The sequence below is a fragment of the Clytia hemisphaerica genome, unplaced genomic scaffold, assembly GCF_902728285.1.
Source record: "Clytia hemisphaerica strain Z4C2 unplaced genomic scaffold, Clytia hemisphaerica genome assembly, whole genome shotgun sequence".
Classification (NCBI taxonomy): domain Eukaryota; kingdom Metazoa; phylum Cnidaria; class Hydrozoa; order Leptothecata; family Clytiidae; genus Clytia; species Clytia hemisphaerica.
In genome coordinates, this window is record NW_027103874.1 from 96,241 (window position 1) to 115,307 (window position 19,067).

Consider the following 19,067-nt stretch of genomic DNA (forward strand, 5'->3'; position numbering starts at 1 on the left):
ATTCTGAAAATGAATTAAGAAAAAAAAAAAATGATAAAAATATTTTTTTAATAATTTTCCATGTTATAGTGGTGATAAAGAAATTCTTCAGATCGGGTTATATCCAATCAAAAGCAGGAAAGAAGGGTGACAAAAAATATTTTTTTCATTTTATTCAAAATGACGATTTTTTATTGCGTACCAACAAACTAGTTGCGGTTTTTCCTTGTGTTACTCTGAAATAAAAAAAAGAAAAGAAAATGAAAAAGAAAAGAAGAATAAAGAGGAATATACAGATGGGGGAGTGGGCACGACTGAACATTTTCATTATCTTTTAGGGTGATTCTTTTTATCCCTTCTGGTGACCAAAATTCTCTTCTTAAATCTGTTTCCTAAAAAAGTGCGAATATTTTCTTTTGGGGGACACACGAAAAACCCCGTATTGTTAATTCAGTTATATATACAGTAAAAAAGTTCTAAACTTTCGACCTTTGTACTTTTAGTTTGAAACGTTATAGCTGTTGTATGAAATGGTCAGTGGGTTCCGACTGACAATCCCTGCATAATAACACGCATGCGTAATTTATCGTTCTTTAAAACCTCTAAATACCTCTAATCTTTGTAATAAACAGAAATAAATCAAAAGTTTGAGGTGGACGGAGTAGACGGCAAAATTTGTCGTTCTTTATTAAATTTGTCGTTCTTTTTGTCTATTTTTAGCAATGCAGGAATCGTAACGTTGAACCCCTCTTACCATAACTTACTGTGTCTTAAAAAAAACTTAAAACTTCGGACAAGCCTGAAAAATTTTATAACATAAGACCCTAATTAATTGTCAAATATTTCTTTTAAAACTTAATTCTAGGATATTTGGAAATTACAGTTAACCTTACCCTTTCAAATAAATAAAAAAGGTCACATTCCCATTTCGTACAAGAATTTCATCAAGGACTAATAATTTATCATATATTAAAGGTCAAAAAAGGGAAATAAAACTGACGATATAAGGGTCAATAATTCTAAAATAATCATGACGATGAACGAATGAATTGTCTTTACAGAAAAAAAATATGAAGTAAAAAATTTAAAATCATTTTAGAAAAGAAAACTATGATTGGGAAATAATGAAAGAAAACAAAAAAAACAACTAATTTACAATAAAATTCAACCTCCAACCCAACCTTCTTTATGAGGAGAGTTGGGAACGAGCTTGACATAAAATCATCTTTAAGAAGAAAACTTTACATCGATAAGTTTAATCTTAACCTAGGATCCAGGACAAAACACGTGTTTCTATAAGAAGATTTAAATTCATACAAAGACCTGAGGCTGAAATTAGGCCATAACCTTAGAACAAAATTAAGACCAAACAAAAGCTATCGTTGAAATTGCACAAAACGTCTTCAAGTATTGGATTCATTAAAATTAAGAATAACCTTTTAAGAAGCCTTAGGTAGGGAAAATAAACATATCCGATTTATCTTAATAACACTTTAAAGGTTTTACATAAGTGTACTCGTTTCATATCAGACACATATTTCATGTCAGGACAGTGTCTTCCTATTGTTATATTATGCTGATATAAGCAAAAAAAATGTTCTTTTCCTCTTTCTGACCAATCTTGCTCCACATCCATGTCAATCAAATGTGGAAAAGCTGGTGAATTAAAATTGATGAGTAAGCAAACGATATCGCTCTCATTTAAAAACAAAATCTTTAAGGTTGAAATAATGACTTGAACAGGCTGGGTTAAATCTTACTTTTTCTTATAACAAATAGCCTGCAGTTTGAATAAAAAAGTATCAAAGCTAAGACAAAGGAGAAAAATTCTAAGAATCTCGAGTTTAGTCTGCAAAGAAGGCCTGGAACCAAGGTTAAAATCACTTATCAACATTCTTAAACCTAAAACATTTTTTAAACCTTAATTAAAAACTATCTATAGCTTAACAACAATATAATATTACAATTTTAAAGTTTAGTTTTTTAAAAATTTCCTAAGTTTTTGTAAGAAAATTCCAAGAAAAAAAGTTCTAAGATTTTTAGTAATAAAGTTAATGTATTAGTTTGAACTAATTTATAATATACCTGGATGGACGGGTATCTACATTAAAATACTTAACCATAACTTGAATGGAAATTTATTAGTTAGTCTGACTGTTCCCACAAGAGAAAACATAATTTTTTGTGCTTTTCTCTTTAGAGAAGTCATATCATAGAAGAAAAACTTGCATTAAAGTAAAGTCATTATAAAAAACCCCCGTCTGGAAGGCTTTTGTCTTTCTATTATTAACCATTAGAGCTTGTGTACCTTAAATGGATTTGTTTTGTATAGTTTTTGATCATGTAACTGGAAAATAAACCAACCTTAAGAGTCAGAAACGGTAACGGGGTCAAAAAGTATACAAATCGCAACTTGGACAATAAAGCTAAAACAATACAGACAAGGTTTTTTTATAATGACTATGATTAAAGAAAACCACAATGTTCTTCAATGAATTTCGATTGCTCTTAGTAGGGAGAAAGACTTTTGCTCCTTACTGGCTCGATGATGAATTTGCAATATAATCATTTAAGATTTTGATAAAATCAAGAAAGAAAAATAATAAATAAACGTATTTCATTAAAAAAAATCAAGCAATATCCAACATATTCGTTTGAAAACAAGTCATCGAACTCTTCAAATATCAAAGAACAAATTTACTGTTACACAGTCGATTCTCGTCTTTTGTTTAATATTACCATCAGTTGCCTGTAAAATATAGACAAGCATAAATCCACAGGAGAGTAATTTTCACTTTCTTCTATCAAGCTACCTGACTAACGCCTCTGATGTACTTCCATTTATAATGGATGAATTCTTTTTCAACTTTTCCTCTCAAACTACTGTAACACCAGACATGATGAGTAAGTGATGGTTGTTGTAAATGTCATCTAAAGTGTGTTGATGGTTGTGAATGCATTATATCATCATACAACATCTTCTTTCGAAATGTTTTTACTGAAAACAAACAAACAAAGATGATAGTATAATTAGGCACTAAAAGTCGAGAAAGTGACCAATTTTTCACCGATGAAAGTCTAGAGGTTTTAAATGTTTGGTTAAGTTATGTAATCACCTTCATTATGAGAGCAAAAGTTCGAACCTGTAGAGGCGGTCACCTTGACGCCAATTCTTGATATTCATGACGTATTCTTTTAAACGGAAACACACGAAAAAAGACCGGGCGTTTGTCACCAGTTTCATTGTTTTAATTCAAAACTGGTGACAAACACCCGGTGTTTTTCAGGTGTTTCTGCATAAAAGATTACGTCATGAATATCAAGAATCGAACGTTTGGGTTCATAATGGTGGAAGTTACGTAACTTAACAACACATGACAAACCTCGAAGTTTTTAAAAACTCAACCGTGTCCAGTCTAGTTTAGACGACTTTCAACCCTGCTTATTCTAATAGCGAGAATAAGCAAAAAGTGAGCAGAGAGTTGGCAGTGAAAATATTTGTTTGTAAGGGATTGAAAGAAGTCATTGCATTAGCGAAGGCAAGAAGCATGAGTTTCAAGCCCGAAGGGCTAGAGGCGAAACTTTAACCCTTCTCAGGCCAGCTCAGGCAAGATAAATTGAAGTCACTTATTTCCCATCCATAACGCGCATAGAACGCGCCGCAATCATGACGACGGATTGTATATCTAGCGGTTCCTTTGTTTTGGAGGACTACATTTTTTGAAATCTAGCGATAGATTTTAGTTTCAATCCGGCGTTTGTGTAAAAACTTAGCGCGGGCGTTCTGGATGGGAAATAAGTGGTTTCACTTCCCATCCAGGAGTCTCGCCTCCCTCTAGCCCTTCGGGCTTGAAACTCAATGGCAGGAGGAACAGTATCCTGGTCTTCCTAAAGCGAATAGACGATATCGGATTTAGATAAATGCAATGCATTCTGGTTTCTAGGGACTCTCAAAGGAATTATAATAGATCAATTATAATAGATTATAATTCCTTTGAGAGTCCCTAGAAACCAGAATGCATTGCATTTATCTAAATCCGATATCGTCTATTAGATTCTAATATTAGAAGGCAGCGCATGCGTATTTTGTCAATTTAAATAACACGCAAAGCTAACAATTTGCCGACTCTGGGTTTACAAGCATCTAGGTAGACCAAGCTGTATATAGCAGAAATATCAAAATAAGAAAATGATTTACAACTACGAAACAAAGCTTCTGGGATCGAAAAATGCTTCTCTATCTATTAAAGGGACATTAACGTAGTAAAATGTAAACATTGAAATCACGTGTCCAAAACAAACTTGTAAAACAATTGAACAATCAAAATTAGCCATATTTGGTTTGATTTTTTATTTTGACATGTGACATTTGTTTTGATTTTGTATCCGCTGCATACAGTTTGTTTACAAATTTCGCAAGTACTGTTATGTCCCTTTAAGCTCAATTCCAAGCAAAAAAATGTGAATATTGCTGCTATTGTTTTCGAAAACCCGCGAAGCTTCTGATTGGTCAAGCGCTAAAATTCAATTGTAATGCCACGTGACCTAGTTAGGATTTCCTACCTAACCTCGACACACTTTTCAGCCAAAGCACGACATCTACCCCTACGGGCTTTATAAATCTATGGAGCTAACGCCTCGTATCAAAAAAAGGACTTACGGCTTTAGTTCTGCTGTCTCATCCATATTCTCACCGTCCTTGGTATCAGTCGGTTGATATTTTGCTGATTTGTTTGCACAGAATGTTTCCGTACAACAGTGCGTGAAACCGCATTGGTTGAAGAAACAACAGAAGAGATCCACCACCAACAGAATGATGAGAAGTATAGCGATGATGACACCTGCGATCGCACCTGTTGACATCCCTTTCTTTTTATTGGTAGGCGCGGGTGGCGGAGGCGTCACTTTCTCCTCTGTAATTAAATGATAATAAGAGATTGTATTTTAATCTCATTTATTCGAACTGGAACAGAGAATCTCAACCTAAACTCGTTTATGAATTTTATTCCCCCTCAATTTACCAAATGAAATAAATCCAAGCACTCTTCCAAAGGTAGGATGTCATTCGCCTCATATGTCTACCTTAAGAAATTTTCGTGGTTCACAGCTCAAAATTCAGAAGTTTCGCGGAATTCAAATTCGCGGTTGAGAGAATTTCTTGTTTACAATATGACAGATTTGTCAAAAAAAAAACCCGCGAAATTTCGGAAAGTGTGAGCCATTGTTGTTGCAGTGCACTACAGAAAGCTCATTGAAAGCTGTTGAATAATTTAAAACACTCCAACATCAAGACAAAACTAAACCAAAAATTAATGCACATGTATCTTTACTGATTATGCAGTGTGTAATTGTTGTTAAACTGGATTTTTAAATTATTCAACATGGCATCGTGCTTAAGAAAACGTCGTGATAAAAAAGTAAAAAGTTCAATCATGAATCTAAAAAAACAAGAACTCACCTAGTGTTGTGAAATTGAATGTAGTTTGGTGGCCAACCACTTTCTGATTAACAGCTGATATCTTGACTTGGTACGTCGATCCAACTTCAAGGTCGGTCAGTTGTAAAGAATTGTCTTTTTGGTCTTCGCTTTTACACGCACCAACCAATGTACCGTTATTGAGTTGGCAATACGATATACGGTATAAGATGTCGATCCCTTCAATGTTTTCAGGCTGTTCCCAACGGATTAGCACGGTAGTGGTTGTTAAATCACTGGCTTGAACATTTGTTACATTTCCTGGGGGAACTGATAAACAGGCAATAAAGTATATTCAGATATTCATACAGTATACCAGAGTATTCATGATATGCACCATTGCAATATCTTCTGATATTACATCACGGACCTAACAGCTGATTGGTTGTAAGTGACATAAAAACAGTCAGTACGTCACTTTCATCCAATCAGGTGCTAGGTCCGTGGAAGACATTGCAATGGTGCATATCATGAATACATTTAATGGAAGTTTTCTTAAATAGCGCCTGGTTATTTCGTTACACATTCCATTCTTTAGCTATAAAGTTATAATTCTAGAAACTTCGAGCCGTGAGCTCATGCGACGTTATTCAGTGTAAAGGGAGCCTCGTTATAAGGCTTCAACCTTATTAGTGGAATATTAAAAAGTTTTGTCGTGCTATTAGTATGGTCGGATTGGTTGTCCTCGAGGAATTAGTATGATATTTGTTAGTTATTGCCAATGGAATGAACATCACTTTGGGATTAAACTAACACGTGGTAATAAAAACAAACGAAAATGGTAAACGGAAAATACAAGAACAGAAAAATGATACGCGACAGGGCCAGTAATCTGGACTAAACGCTTTATTATATATAAGAACAATTTTATAAGAAAACGAGCCTGAAAATCGGCCAAAAACCCCAAGAACAAATTAAGAACAATCTGAGCCTCGGATTCCGCAGTTACTAAAAAAGTACTAATTTTGGCAGATTTGAAACCCATTTCGTCTAGCCGTCATAGTACTGCATATCACGAAAAGGTAAAGTTAATAAAAGCAAGTTCTTTCTGCTGACTGAAAGAATGGAACAATTTTGGTTGTAATTATTTCTTATTCAATCTATCTATGAAACATTTCACAATCAAGATTGCTGACCCTGCGCCGCCATCAATGGAAACATAAAATGTAAACAAAAAACTCACTGATGTCTGACGTAGACAATACTATAGACGTGTTAGCCCCGACACCGGCCAAATTGACCGAGGCAACGTTGAACAGATAAATTGTGTTCTGTTTCAAGTTTTGAACCTGGTGACTTGTTTCGTCAGTTTTGATGGTTCTGGGTGGTTCAGTGTCGTTTACATATATAAGGTAACTGTCGGCAGACATCACTTTGTCCCAAGACAAGACAATATATTTAAGACCAGCATCGCCATACCGTTCTAAGCCATCGGGTGGTTCAGCTCTCACTGAAGAGTATTAGAAATGTGTAATGGCGAGATTGTGAATTTTTAATGTATTTTTGTGTTTTTTTTTTTTTTTTTTTGTGTGGTCATTCATTAGAAGTGAGTGAATTAGTGGTGAATTACTGGTGAAGTATGCAGTATTATAAATTATTGATGCTGTCACATAGGCATGTGGCTTTGCTTGCTTTATGTATAAAAACAAGTAAGTTTTACAAATTTCTGCAAACTAAAATATAATTTGTGGTAGTAGAGAGAATTTGCGTAAGTCCACAAGTTCACCTCTCGATTGGCGGACAATATCTAATTTTTTCAAGTCAGTTTCATAGTCAAATCCTCATTAGAGACTTTAAAAATGTGATACTAGAAGCCACTAGCCGAGGGTTTTGTTGCATTCAATTTCATCATTAAAAGTAATTAAAAAGACATTTGGGAAGCTATCTTTTTCCATCTTAAAATTGCAAAAAGAGATAAAAAAAGCCTTTCTATGAATTTTGGCAAAGCACAAGGACTAGTGATAGACATAAAATTAGAAATCATGTCAATAGCAATAATACAAAACGTGCAAAGACAAACAGTGTGCAGGTTACAGGTCGTTAGAAATTGATGTCATTTAGTAGTAAGCTAGATAGATAGAAAGACAAGCACCATGCCATACTTTAATGGGATTAAATTTTGCAGGTCTGAGCTCATCCGCAAAATTTCAAGATTTCGCGAAGACTTAATTTCGCGTATGACACTATTATTAGAAGATGGATTTTCCGGCTTTTGTGCCGTTTACTGCCAAATCATGCATGTTGGTTGTTGAAATGCGCATTATTAATGCTTCGTTGATGCCAGTAAACACAGGCAGTTTATTTAACGTTTTTTGAGTTTTGTTTAAAAATATTTCGCAGTTGAGCCCTTTCCAAATTTCCATTGAGACTTAATTTCGCGGATGACACCCAAATCCGCGAAATTTTATCCCATTATAGTAATATCAAACAAACGAAATCAAACATCAAAACCTACAAACAGAACAAAACATAGAGTAAGATACTTACCAACTTCAATAAGCTTAACTGTCTTGTTAGTGCTTCCTATATCATTAGAAGCTATACAGTCAATGTCTTGAAAATCTTCTTTAGTTGCCGAAGACACTTCATAAAGAACAGTTCGCTTGTTAATCAAGGTTGTGTCTGTTTTGCTATCAGCGGGCACTAGATCCACTCCTCCTTGTTTGAGAGTGACAGTTGGCATGGGGTTACCATTGGCAACGCACTCGATGGAGAATTTTAAACCGATAGCTGATTGGACGTCATCAGTGATCTTTTCAATAGTTGGAGGAGCTAGAATAATGAGGTACAAAAATAGCAAGCTTCTACTAGAGCAGTTAAAAAGGTTTTACTTTCACAAGTAGTGATGTTTTCTGTTTTTCTGCTTTGTCACTTTTGCTATTTGCGGGAAAATAGAAAAGCAAACAAATTTCAAGATTCAATAAATACCGGGTGACCCACGAAAAAGTTCAGACTATCAAAACTCCAAGAACTTTGGGACATTTCTTCGGCCTCAAGACGTCGGGAAACGTCTGAACTTTTTCGTGGGTCACCCGGTAGAATTGAGACCAAGTCTTCCAGGCAAAAACCTGCGCCGTTGTAGTACCAATATAATAGAGAAAATCTTTTTCAGAATACCAAATCTAATTTTATCTCCTCTAGAAGAATGATGGCTAAACACCAATTCATGATATGCACCATTGCAATGTAGTGGAAGACAACAACAGCTGATTGGTTGAAAGTGACGTATTAACTGATCTTACGTCACTTACAACCAATCAGCTATTGGGTCCGTGATGTAATATCAGAAGACATTGCAATGGTGCATATCATGAAAAGAATTTCCAATAAAAGACGACTTACTGAGCATAGTGAGTTTCATACTTTTCTCGGCATCTCTGTCAGCGCCTGTATCCGTTTTAGCTCCGTTTCCGGCAACACACTTGTAATCGGTGATGTAACCCCCGTTTGCAGCCAGTGCTACTTTGACGTTGAAGGTTGTATTTCCAATGCCAGTCTATTAAAAGGAATGATAATTCGGAATATCCTATACCCGATACGTAAGTTTTTCAAATGTCTTTAAAACAGTTTAGAAACAAAATTTTGTCGAGCTTTTTAAAGTCATTGTATACATAGTTTCTACCCCCTACATTGAGGGGGGTCTTGGGTTTTGATGAACCAAAAGCAAGGGGGATGTCAAAAGTATGACATTCCGAAAGGGGGGTTGCCAGTTAAGGGGGGTCTTCTTACCTAAGGCGGGGGGATTCTTAGATAAGGGGGGATCTTCCTTGAATTATGCGAAATTTCAATTTTTTTATTTATACTGATTTTTAAGGGGGGGGGGGGGGGTGAAATTTTATAGAATTTCCTAAGAGGGGTTAGCACTTAAGGGGGGTGTTGCATGGCGAAAAATGATCGATCTATTTACCAATAGCAATGGTACAAAAAGGTTTGGTTCATCAAAGCGATAGTAGGGGAGGTCAATTTTTTCTATGGATTCCTCCACCTTATTCTAAAAAAGTTACATAATTTGCCGAATATGATGTTAGTTCGAGCCTATGCTTTATTTTTCTTTTTCGAAACCGTAGTGTGGTTCCGTGAAAAGTGAGCCTGGTTCATGTACTTAGGTTTTAGTAAGACCCGTCGAATAAGAATGAGCAGATCGAACACTTTTTATCAACACAAGATTCAGTGGTCAAAAGTTTTCATCACAGAAGGAAATTGACTTTAAACAACAAATCTGGCCCGATTCTCCATGTCTTGCAGAATTTTGAGGCGGAAAAGCCTTTTCTTGTACCTAAGAAGATTCTAACTCAGAAGCGTATTTTTGATCGGACCATACTGCTTTTTAACAGTCAAAATAAAGATGGCGGCAAAAATAAACAACGGGTTGCTACTGCTCTTTCGCTATTTTTCTTTGGTTTTTATGCTTTAATGAGTTGAATTGATTTGATTTTTGTGTGATTGTTACAAGAAATGGTTGATGATGAAGTTCTATTATTATTCTTTCCTGGATTTGATGCTTCGTTTGGTTTAGCATGAGAGGGCCTCCCCCAGCGGTTTGCGTGAATGCGTGAATAGGCATTTTCGGTTGCGTGAATGCGTGAAAATTGGAAAAAAATGCGTGAAAATGCATGAATTGAAAAAACTTGCGTGAACGTGAAAACTCACTTTTTGATTGCGTGAATGCGTGAATCTGGGCTATTTTGTGCGTGAATACGTGAATTTTCCCTTTTTTCCACGGATCATGTGCAGTTTTCCCGATTTTCCCCAAAAATTTTCCGATTTCCTGAAAAATCGGGTTATTGCGTGAAACTCGAGGAAAATTTGCATGAATGCGTGAATTTCGAAAAAAAATTGCGTGATTGCGTGAATCGAGGGTCCGCTGGGGGGGCCTCATGAGAGATGCAATTTTCGTCTTCAAAATCACCACAACAAAATTCTACTTAGGCACATTTCTACCTAAGACAAAAATCCGTCTGAGACGGACAAACTTTGAACACTGAAGATTATGACGTATACATACAGTTTTAGATACACCACCCTGGTAAATGTTGACTGTTGGTAAAGGCCGACCAGATGCTTCACAAGACAGTTCATAAACATCTCCTACAACTTGCTTTGTGTCCAAAAAGTCTGAAGTGATTTCAGGTGGAGCTGAAAAGAGAAAACTTTTTTGATTTTTTTGGCAGAAAGTTTGATGGTTGTGCTGGGTTGTGTATAAATTTTTACCCTTTCTAGAATAAAATAGAATCGATGTTTAGTTTTTTTTCTCAGAAAAAAGGATATTAGGGTGAGCCAATATTGTCCCTTAAACCTCATCCCACTAAATCAATACAGGCATGTTTTACAAATAAGTAGCACTAACATTATGTAAAAAAACCTGACCCAGCTGACACACAACGTTGTTACAACGTTCATCTTTAACGTTCAACGTTAAATGGACGTTGTGAATATTAGAAAAATGTTAAAACGACGTTGTTTGTCAGCTTGGGATCTAGACGTGAGTATTCTTGATGACGTGTTTATACCTGGAAAACCTCGAGCTCTTCAAGTGCCTTGTGTATTATATTCGGGGAGAGAATATTTTTAAATTCAATGGAACAGGATTACAGGAAAGTTTCTTCTCAAATAGTATTATATTCATGATGATATTCACCTGTAATGTCTTTTGATTTAGATTGCAGACCCAATAGCTGATTGGTTGTAAGTGACGTAAAATCAAACAATATGTCAAACCAATCAGCTGTAGGGTCAATGATAAAATATCAGAACACATTGCAATGGTGCCTATTAAAGCTACCAAAACAAGTAATACTTTAATGGACCTACCTATTTATAAAACGAATAATTAGAATTTAATGGAAGTAATGTATAATTTTGGGCATTGCCATTTTACATCATTGTGCGAAAAATCATGAAAATCTGTCGAGTATAAGTTGAAAAAATGAAGGAAACCGTTTTACGCCGGTTTTCGCCTGTTCCGGCGATTTCTAAGGAGTTCCGGATTCAAAGGATGATTTTTTTGGAAATCAAACAATGCTAAGTTTTGGGCATCATCATAAAGAACATTTTTCTGTAAAGAAACAATTAAATAAGTTGAAAAAATGTGACGGAAATGTGAAAAAAACGACGATTTCCGGCACATTTCCGGTTCTACAGACCGGAAAAAAAAATTTTTCGACAAACGGTTTTCGACACCTTTTCGGCAGTACTAATGTGCATCTATGTGCAAAAAATCGCAAAAAACTAATGAGAAAATCTCGAGAAAATCTCAAAAAACCGCTTTTTTCGGGACATTTCCGGTTCTAGCGGCCGGAAAAATTTCTTTTTCGAAAATTGGGCTCTGTCACATTTTGGGCATTGCCATTTTACATCATTGTGCAAAAAATCATGAAAATCTGTCGAGTATAAGTTGAAAAAAATGAAGGAAAACCCGTTTTACGCCGGTTTTCGGCTGTTCCGGCGATTTTTAAGGAGTTCCGGATTCAAAGGATGATTTTTTTGGAAATCAAACGATGCTAAGTTTTGGGCATCATCATAAAGAACATTTTTCTGTAAAGAAACAATTAAAGAAGTTTGAAAAAATGTGACGGAAATGTGAAAAAACGACGATTTCCGGCACATTTCCGGTTCTACAGACCGGAAAAAATTTTTTTTCGGCAAACGGTTTTCGACACCTTTTCGGCAGTACTAATGTGCATCTATGTGCAAAAAATCGCAAAAAACTAATGATAAAATCTCGAGAAAATCTCAAAAACCGCTTTTTTCGGGACATTTTCCGGTTCTACCGGCCGGAAAAATTTCTTTTTTGAAAATTGGGCTCTGTCACATTTTGGGCATTGCCATTTTACATCATTGTGCAAAAAGTCATGAAAATCTGTGGAGTATAAGTTGAAAAAATGAAGGAAAACCGTTTTACGCCGGTTTTCGGCTGTTCCGGCGATTTTTAAGGAGTTCCGGATTCAAAGGATGATATTTTGGAAATCAAACGATGCTAAGTTTTGGGCATCATCATAAAGAACATTTTTCTGTAAAGAAACAATTAAAGAAGTTTGAAAAAATGTGACGGAAATGTGAAAAAACGACGATTTCCGGCACATTTCCGGTTCTACAGACCGGAAAAATTTTTTTTTCGGCAAACGGTTTTCGACACCTTTTCGGCAGTACTAATGTGCATCTATGTGCAAAAAATCGCAAAAAACTAATGATAAAATCTCGAGAAAATCTCAAAAAACCGCTTTTTTCGGGACATTTCCGGTTCTACCGGCCGGAAAAAAATTTTTTTCGAAAATCGGGCTCCGTCACATTCGAGGGTTTATAGTAATGCACCTTTGTGCAAAAAATCAGAAAAATTGAATGAGCCAATCTCGAGAAAAGTTGGTAACTAACTAACTAACTAACTAACTAACGAACACGGGTTAATTTATAGGACCTCCACCCCACCGGGGTAGGTCCAAAAAACTTACTAATAACAGATTTGATCATTGTTGAAACTTTAGTTTCTCCATATTTGTTACTAGCAGAACAAACATAATCTCCCTCGTCACTTGTTTCCACAGCTGCAAAAGTCAACCCAGTATTATCAACTTGGTTAGCGGGAACCTCAGTGGACGTGTTGCCACCAAATGGAGTGAAAGTCCAGTTAGGTGTTCCATCATTGAGATTCCATTCACAATTGAGTTTCAGTTCTAAACCAGCTGTTTTAGTGTACGAGGCAGCAGGTGCTGTCTTGATGGTTGGTTTGACTGAAAAAATATATAATTGAAATTATTTATGTAGATATTCATGTTTTATACAAATTTTGTTGGCCAGTTGAAAAAATCCAACTGAGTTTTCCAGAATTTTATGTTTAAAAACCCCTATCCAAGACTCCTATCATACTTTTGAAAGCAGCCTAAAAATTGTTGAAATTAGTTTTGAAAAGTCGTTTCCTTAATAAAGCAATTTATCTCAAAACCCAAAACCCAAAAGTGTGCAACTTTCCTAATTTCTTTCAGTGATATGCACTTCTTGGACGCCTTTCAGATCTTTGACAAAACTATTCACAACCACAACACATAACTAACAGAAGGGGACGCATTGCAAGTGGAAAAAACTAGACAACTTATGATTTCCAAAGTTTTTTCAGTGCATATTAACCAATGAAAAGGCTGTAACCTAGCTTTTAATAATTGAAAAAAGCTTACTTCCAGTATCAACCATAACAGGTTTATTATCTCTGGAAAAATCTTTGACAACAGTGAAAGTGTAGTCTCCCTTGTCTTCTGCAACTACTTCTTTGATGATCAAAGAACCTCTCGGATCAATGGAATAGCGGTTCTGTTCATTAAGAATAATCTTCCCAGAGTTGTCCATGATTGCAACTTTCTTTGTCCCTTTCTTCCATTCCATTTGTTTTCGAGGCATGCCAAAGACCTCAGCCTTGATTACACCTTCAAAACCGATGGCCAAATTTGCATCCTTGATTGGTTCAATTGAAACTGGAGAAAAACATAATCAAAATTTAATGAGGAATTTCTGATAAAGCTTATGGTTGATTTGGCTCCATGAAGTAGTTAACTCCCATGATTTTAAAAAATTAACAAGGGTTATGTATATGATTATATAATTCTTGGGCTTTTTCTTCTTTAGATGATGCAAAATTTCATAATATTTCTATTTTCAGTTGATTGTATACATCAGGTGATTAGCTAAGACAAATAAATTTATTGTTTTATGACCAGAGTTTTTTCATAAATAATAAAGTATTAGTATTATAGTATTATTAATTTGTAATGGCCTAAAGCACAATATTTTTAGCAGATCTTACTATCAATTTCCAGGGTAGCCGTATCATCTGATGTAGTGTCTCTACAAATCAGATCGCCATAATCAGATTCCTCAACAGCGATGACATCAAGAGTGTAAATATCTGAACCATCTGTTGGGTTGATCACTTTAAATTTATCATTGTCCTTGATTAGCTGACCACTGCTATCGTAAAAACCATCAAATGTTCCAGTGACTTTGCACTTCATGAAAGCATCTTGTCCGTGTTGAACCTGGAAAATCTTAAATCTAGATTGCCATTCTGCACAATCTGAAAATAAAATAAAAAAATTGCCACTTAGCTTTTATTAAATTCTTAACATAGTGTCCTCCAGAGTTTGTTCCCCCACCAAATTCTTGATTTTTTAAATCTCCTCCCTCTTTTTCCCCCAAATGACTTTTCAGTTTTTTAGTTTCCCCCCTTTTTTTGCCCCCCCCCCAGAAAATTCTGAAAATATCAGTTCCCCCCATACACCCGGATATAAATTTCTCAAATTTCAACCTGACACAAACGTAAAATTTTGCTGCAAAAGGAATACTATAGACAAAATAGAACAAAAATGGGTTAGTAAACAAACATGCTTAGAAAAACACACTTTAAAACAACAATGAAATGAAAAATTAAAATCCTAAATAAAATCCTCCCACTAAATTTGCCAACTATCAATATTTCCTCCCTCTTTTCTCCCCCCTTTATTATTCAAATTTTCATTTCCCCCCTCACCCATCCAAAATTGGTCCCCCCCCCCCTTTATAAAGGGGCGGGAGGACACTATGCTAAATAAATATTTAAAAAAATGACGGTTGTAAAACTCGATGAACAAAACACTAATCGGTTGTTTTATCAAAAATAAGGATAACATTTTGAATTGCTTATTCTCTTTACAGGTTCTATGATTTCCTAAATAATGAAGCACCCTCACTTGCTATTTTCATCTAGCACTTTTTGATTAGGATAAGGTTTACATAAACAGATAGTCAGGGTATGGGTTAGTACAGAGGTGAAATTTATCTATTTTTTGCTTTGCTTAGCAGTTTGCTTATCAGTTACCAAAATACTTTTTGTGTATTTTATAACACAGGCGATCTGACCTTGTTGATAATGCACAAAAACATATAGAATGGGATTTTATTCTATACACTTTAAAACAGAAGATCCTTGAAAAAAGGTACATAAGATTTGCTAAGTTTTAATGTAATATCGGCCTGTTGATTTTCTCAATATAAACCCTTATCTTATAATAGAGAAAAACAGTTTGATTCATTATTATAAAGATATCAGTCATGCTTAGAGGTTGATTTGTTTGCAGGCATGTTGTGAGTGTTAATAAGAATCCATTTCAATACAGAAACGTTTACATTGTAACGTTTAAGATTAATAAAGGGTAATCTTAAAACATCAGTCAATGAGCATCTTAGTAAAACTATCATAAGCTTTTTTTTGTATAAAAGACATAAAAAAGATTTTTGCCAATGTTGCAATTTATACACTTTTGATATGAGCTTTAGACTCCATAATTTACTTGGGCTTTAATATGTTCAGATACATGTACCTGACACTTCAGTATTTTTAGTTTAGTTGTACAACACATTTTACTGTATAGGAATATACATGAATTTAGACTAACAGAGATTTCAGAATAAACACATGTTTTAAAATTTATGATTTTTAAAACCTTCAAAAACACTCCCATGCTTATTAATCAAATAATAGAATGATGCAAACATGCATAAATGTGACTTATTCAGATTTAATGAAATACAGCCTCTTTTTATCAGAAGACAGGGATGATAAGGAAAACCACAGAAAGTCTGATATTTCTTTCTGTTGAAAGAGCAGAAAATTTTAAGTATTAGAAAAGGAATAAAAAAAGTGAACATAAAAAGACTTCTATCTTTACAACACATCTGTTTTGAGATTTGTTTGAATTCTTTCATTAGGGGAGAAAACTGGATTACTTAAAAAAGAGATGTTCCTTTTTTTGCTATTCAGTGAAAGTGTTCCCGCTATGAGTAAAAATAGACTTTTCCAAACTTTATATGATTGTTTATATTTAAGTAATTTGCCTCCATTTAAGACTTATTCATAACATATTACATATGAAAAAGTGATACTGTTACTCTTAACAATAAAAATCAAATTTGTAACTGTTTTCAGGTTGGAAAAGGATTATAAATAATTGAAATGTTCATTTTCAATGCAAGAAGAATGTATTTTACCATATGGTCCGAAAAAGGGTCATAAATCATTCATATCCTCAAAAACCTATCCTGCTGTTTCCTGAATGTAGAAAAGGTTAAAAAGACTGAAACACCTCAAGTAAAAAGAGACTTATTCATGAAAAACCCACTTGATAAAAATAAAAACAAGAATCATGTTTTCTTCCAGAGATCCTATCAGAGCCTTTTGAATAAAGAAAAAACACAAAGGAAATTTTTACTCTCAAATAAGTTATGACTGAAATCTTTAAAAAAAAGATCAAAATGATATTGTAACATAATTATTGACCCCTGTTATCAAATCAATATCATCAAATCATCAAAGCTTCAAAGTACAAGGCCTTTCGACTTTTCTCCAATATGTTAACTCCTTGTTCTTGGGAAAGTAGCTCCTTACTTGGAACACCATATTCCAACAGTCTTTTATTTAAATTCAATGAAAAGAAGCATTGCAGCGATACCTAAGGTATGGTAAGCAGACCAAAAAATAGTGACGTTTTGAGGCAGGAGCTTGATGCTTTAATCACCCTTGCTGCAACATTATTGAAAAGTGGAGTTACCGCAATCAGGTCAATTTTAGAAAGGCATGACAGCGCCAGTTGGTGGCTATAATGGACACTTTTTCCAGTGTTTTCCCACTAGAAAGCTGATTTTACCAAAATTTCAGGGGTGGCAGTATCTATTGGTTGCTAAAAGGCCATGAAAATTGGCCTGGCAATTTATATGTTGTAGTTTTTAATTGGCCTGGCAATTTATATGTTGTAGTTTTTAATTATTTAACAGAACATCATGATTTGAGGAAATGATCGTACCATAGCTAAGTTGGTCTAATTCCGACACGCTTCTTTAGAGACAGGAATAATATGAAAGTTTAAATCACTGATTTAAAAAGGATCGTTCCTCCTGACTACTAAGCAAAGAAAAACTGTTTAAACTTTTCTATCAATTTCAGCTGATAAAAAGGGTGTCGGAATTAGAGGAAGGATGTCGAAATTAGACCAAGTTACGGTATTACTTAGTAGAAGGTCCCAAACTAAAGGATATGTTACCAAATTATTTTGAATGTCCCAACACTTTGAGAATGATCAAATTCCACTGATGAAAATGTCTTTAAAAGACAAGAATTAAGTTGAAACTCTAACTAGGATGATGATGGGATCTGTATGACTATGAGACAGTGATCAAATGAGATGCAAAATAGTAGTGGCTTAGGAGAATGCAACAGTCTATTGAATAACAAATTACTCCACAAACATTACTTTTCCTCAGCCAGTACATAGGGGATAAATTATATCTTGTCGATATCGATAAAAAAAATTTCTGCTGGAGTAATTAGTTTAAATTACATTTTAAAAGAACTTTGCGTTCTCCCAAACGATATATACCTTAAGTGTATATATTTTTGCGGTGTCGATATTAGACAAGTTAAGGTATAAATAATGTCACATCTATATTCTGCTTTCTACATAGCCAAAGAGAAATCTGAGCTCATAAGCACTCCTTCCAATTTGAATTGATGGTGACCAAAAACAAGCTTACACATTGTAATCATATATATTTGTATTTTGATCAAAGTAAAAAAACTGTCTTGAAACCGATCTAAAAACGTCTGAAATTTAAGTTCCCATAAACTAAAAATATCAACCACTAAATACCTTATAATCGTTTTAAACTAAAACTGACTCAAATTATATAAAGATAAATTGTGAATGTAGAGATTAAGGCAGAAAAATTGAGTGACGAAAAATCATACCTGAATTAAAGAATAACCCAAGCATCAACAACAAACCAAGACGTTTTCCATGCATTTTGTACTTTTTCTAAAATGGAGAATTATTTAGTGTGAAGAATGGTTTGACAGTAAAGCACACTTCAAAATATACTACAAAACATATGGAAAACACCAACAAATGACAAAATTATCTCGTTGGTCAGCAAGCAGCCAAGAGTCTGACAGTGAAGAAATAAATATCTCCGCGCTTACAAAAAAGGCTATCAATCACAAATTACACGAGAAAATAATTTATGCGTTTTTTTTCTCGAAAAGTGGACTCCGCTCTCGGATTACAATTGGTCCACTTTTTAATTATGCAAAGTTTATGATTATTTTTTCCGACTATTTTTTGTCGGCCTTTGATCTTTACCGCGTTTAAAAAATAGAGGAGAAATCTCGAAAGAGAGGAATCCCAAAAAATAAAAAGTGTTTATAATTTTTGTTTGAAGTCTTTTAAAAATAATTGAATAAAAATTTTTCCAATTGAATATACTCAATAACAACATGAAAAACTGAGATTATTGAAAGAAACCTCCATTTTATCGGTTCCTTTTTCAAACTGCTGCTGAGAAATGATAGTTTTATTTGACTCATGAGTTTGTTTAGTAATGAATTTAATTTCTCTTTTCTAGAGAGCAACCTATATTTATCTATTTATCCATACTTATTTGTCCAATGTAAACCCTCTTTAAGTTAAAATTTTATTTGTTTTTCAATGAAATCGGATGAAACCGACAGAACTTTGAAAATACATTCCGCAGTAATATTATCCTAGGCCGCAAAACGAAAATATTTCTGAGCCCTGATGCATAAATTAGTGAATTAAGC

The 19,067-nt window shown here is 34.4% G+C and overlaps 1 protein-coding gene across 2 annotated transcripts; it reads right to left on the reverse strand.

Annotated features, from left to right (window-relative positions):
- Positions 1 to 1,007: 1,007 nt before the first annotated feature.
- LOC136808333 (neural cell adhesion molecule 2-like) lies at positions 1,008 to 18,319 on the reverse strand. Of its 2 annotated transcripts, XM_067064864.1 has the most exons (11): positions 18,219 to 18,319; positions 14,247 to 14,516; positions 13,624 to 13,917; positions 12,904 to 13,182; positions 10,461 to 10,591; positions 8,798 to 8,951; positions 7,943 to 8,227; positions 6,639 to 6,905; positions 5,438 to 5,725; positions 4,640 to 4,892; positions 1,008 to 2,977 (listed from the first exon to the last, which is right to left on the reverse strand). In XM_067064864.1, the coding sequence occupies exons 1-11, from the start codon at positions 18,271 to 18,273 to the stop codon at positions 2,947 to 2,949; spliced, it is 2,307 nt and encodes a 768-aa protein (XP_066920965.1). In that variant the 5' UTR covers positions 18,274 to 18,319; the 3' UTR covers positions 1,008 to 2,946. The 2 variants fall into 2 exon arrangements, with proteins under 2 accessions (XP_066920965.1, XP_066920966.1); XM_067064865.1 differs by lacking the exon at positions 6,639 to 6,905.
- Between the last annotated feature and the right edge of the window lie 748 nt (positions 18,320 to 19,067).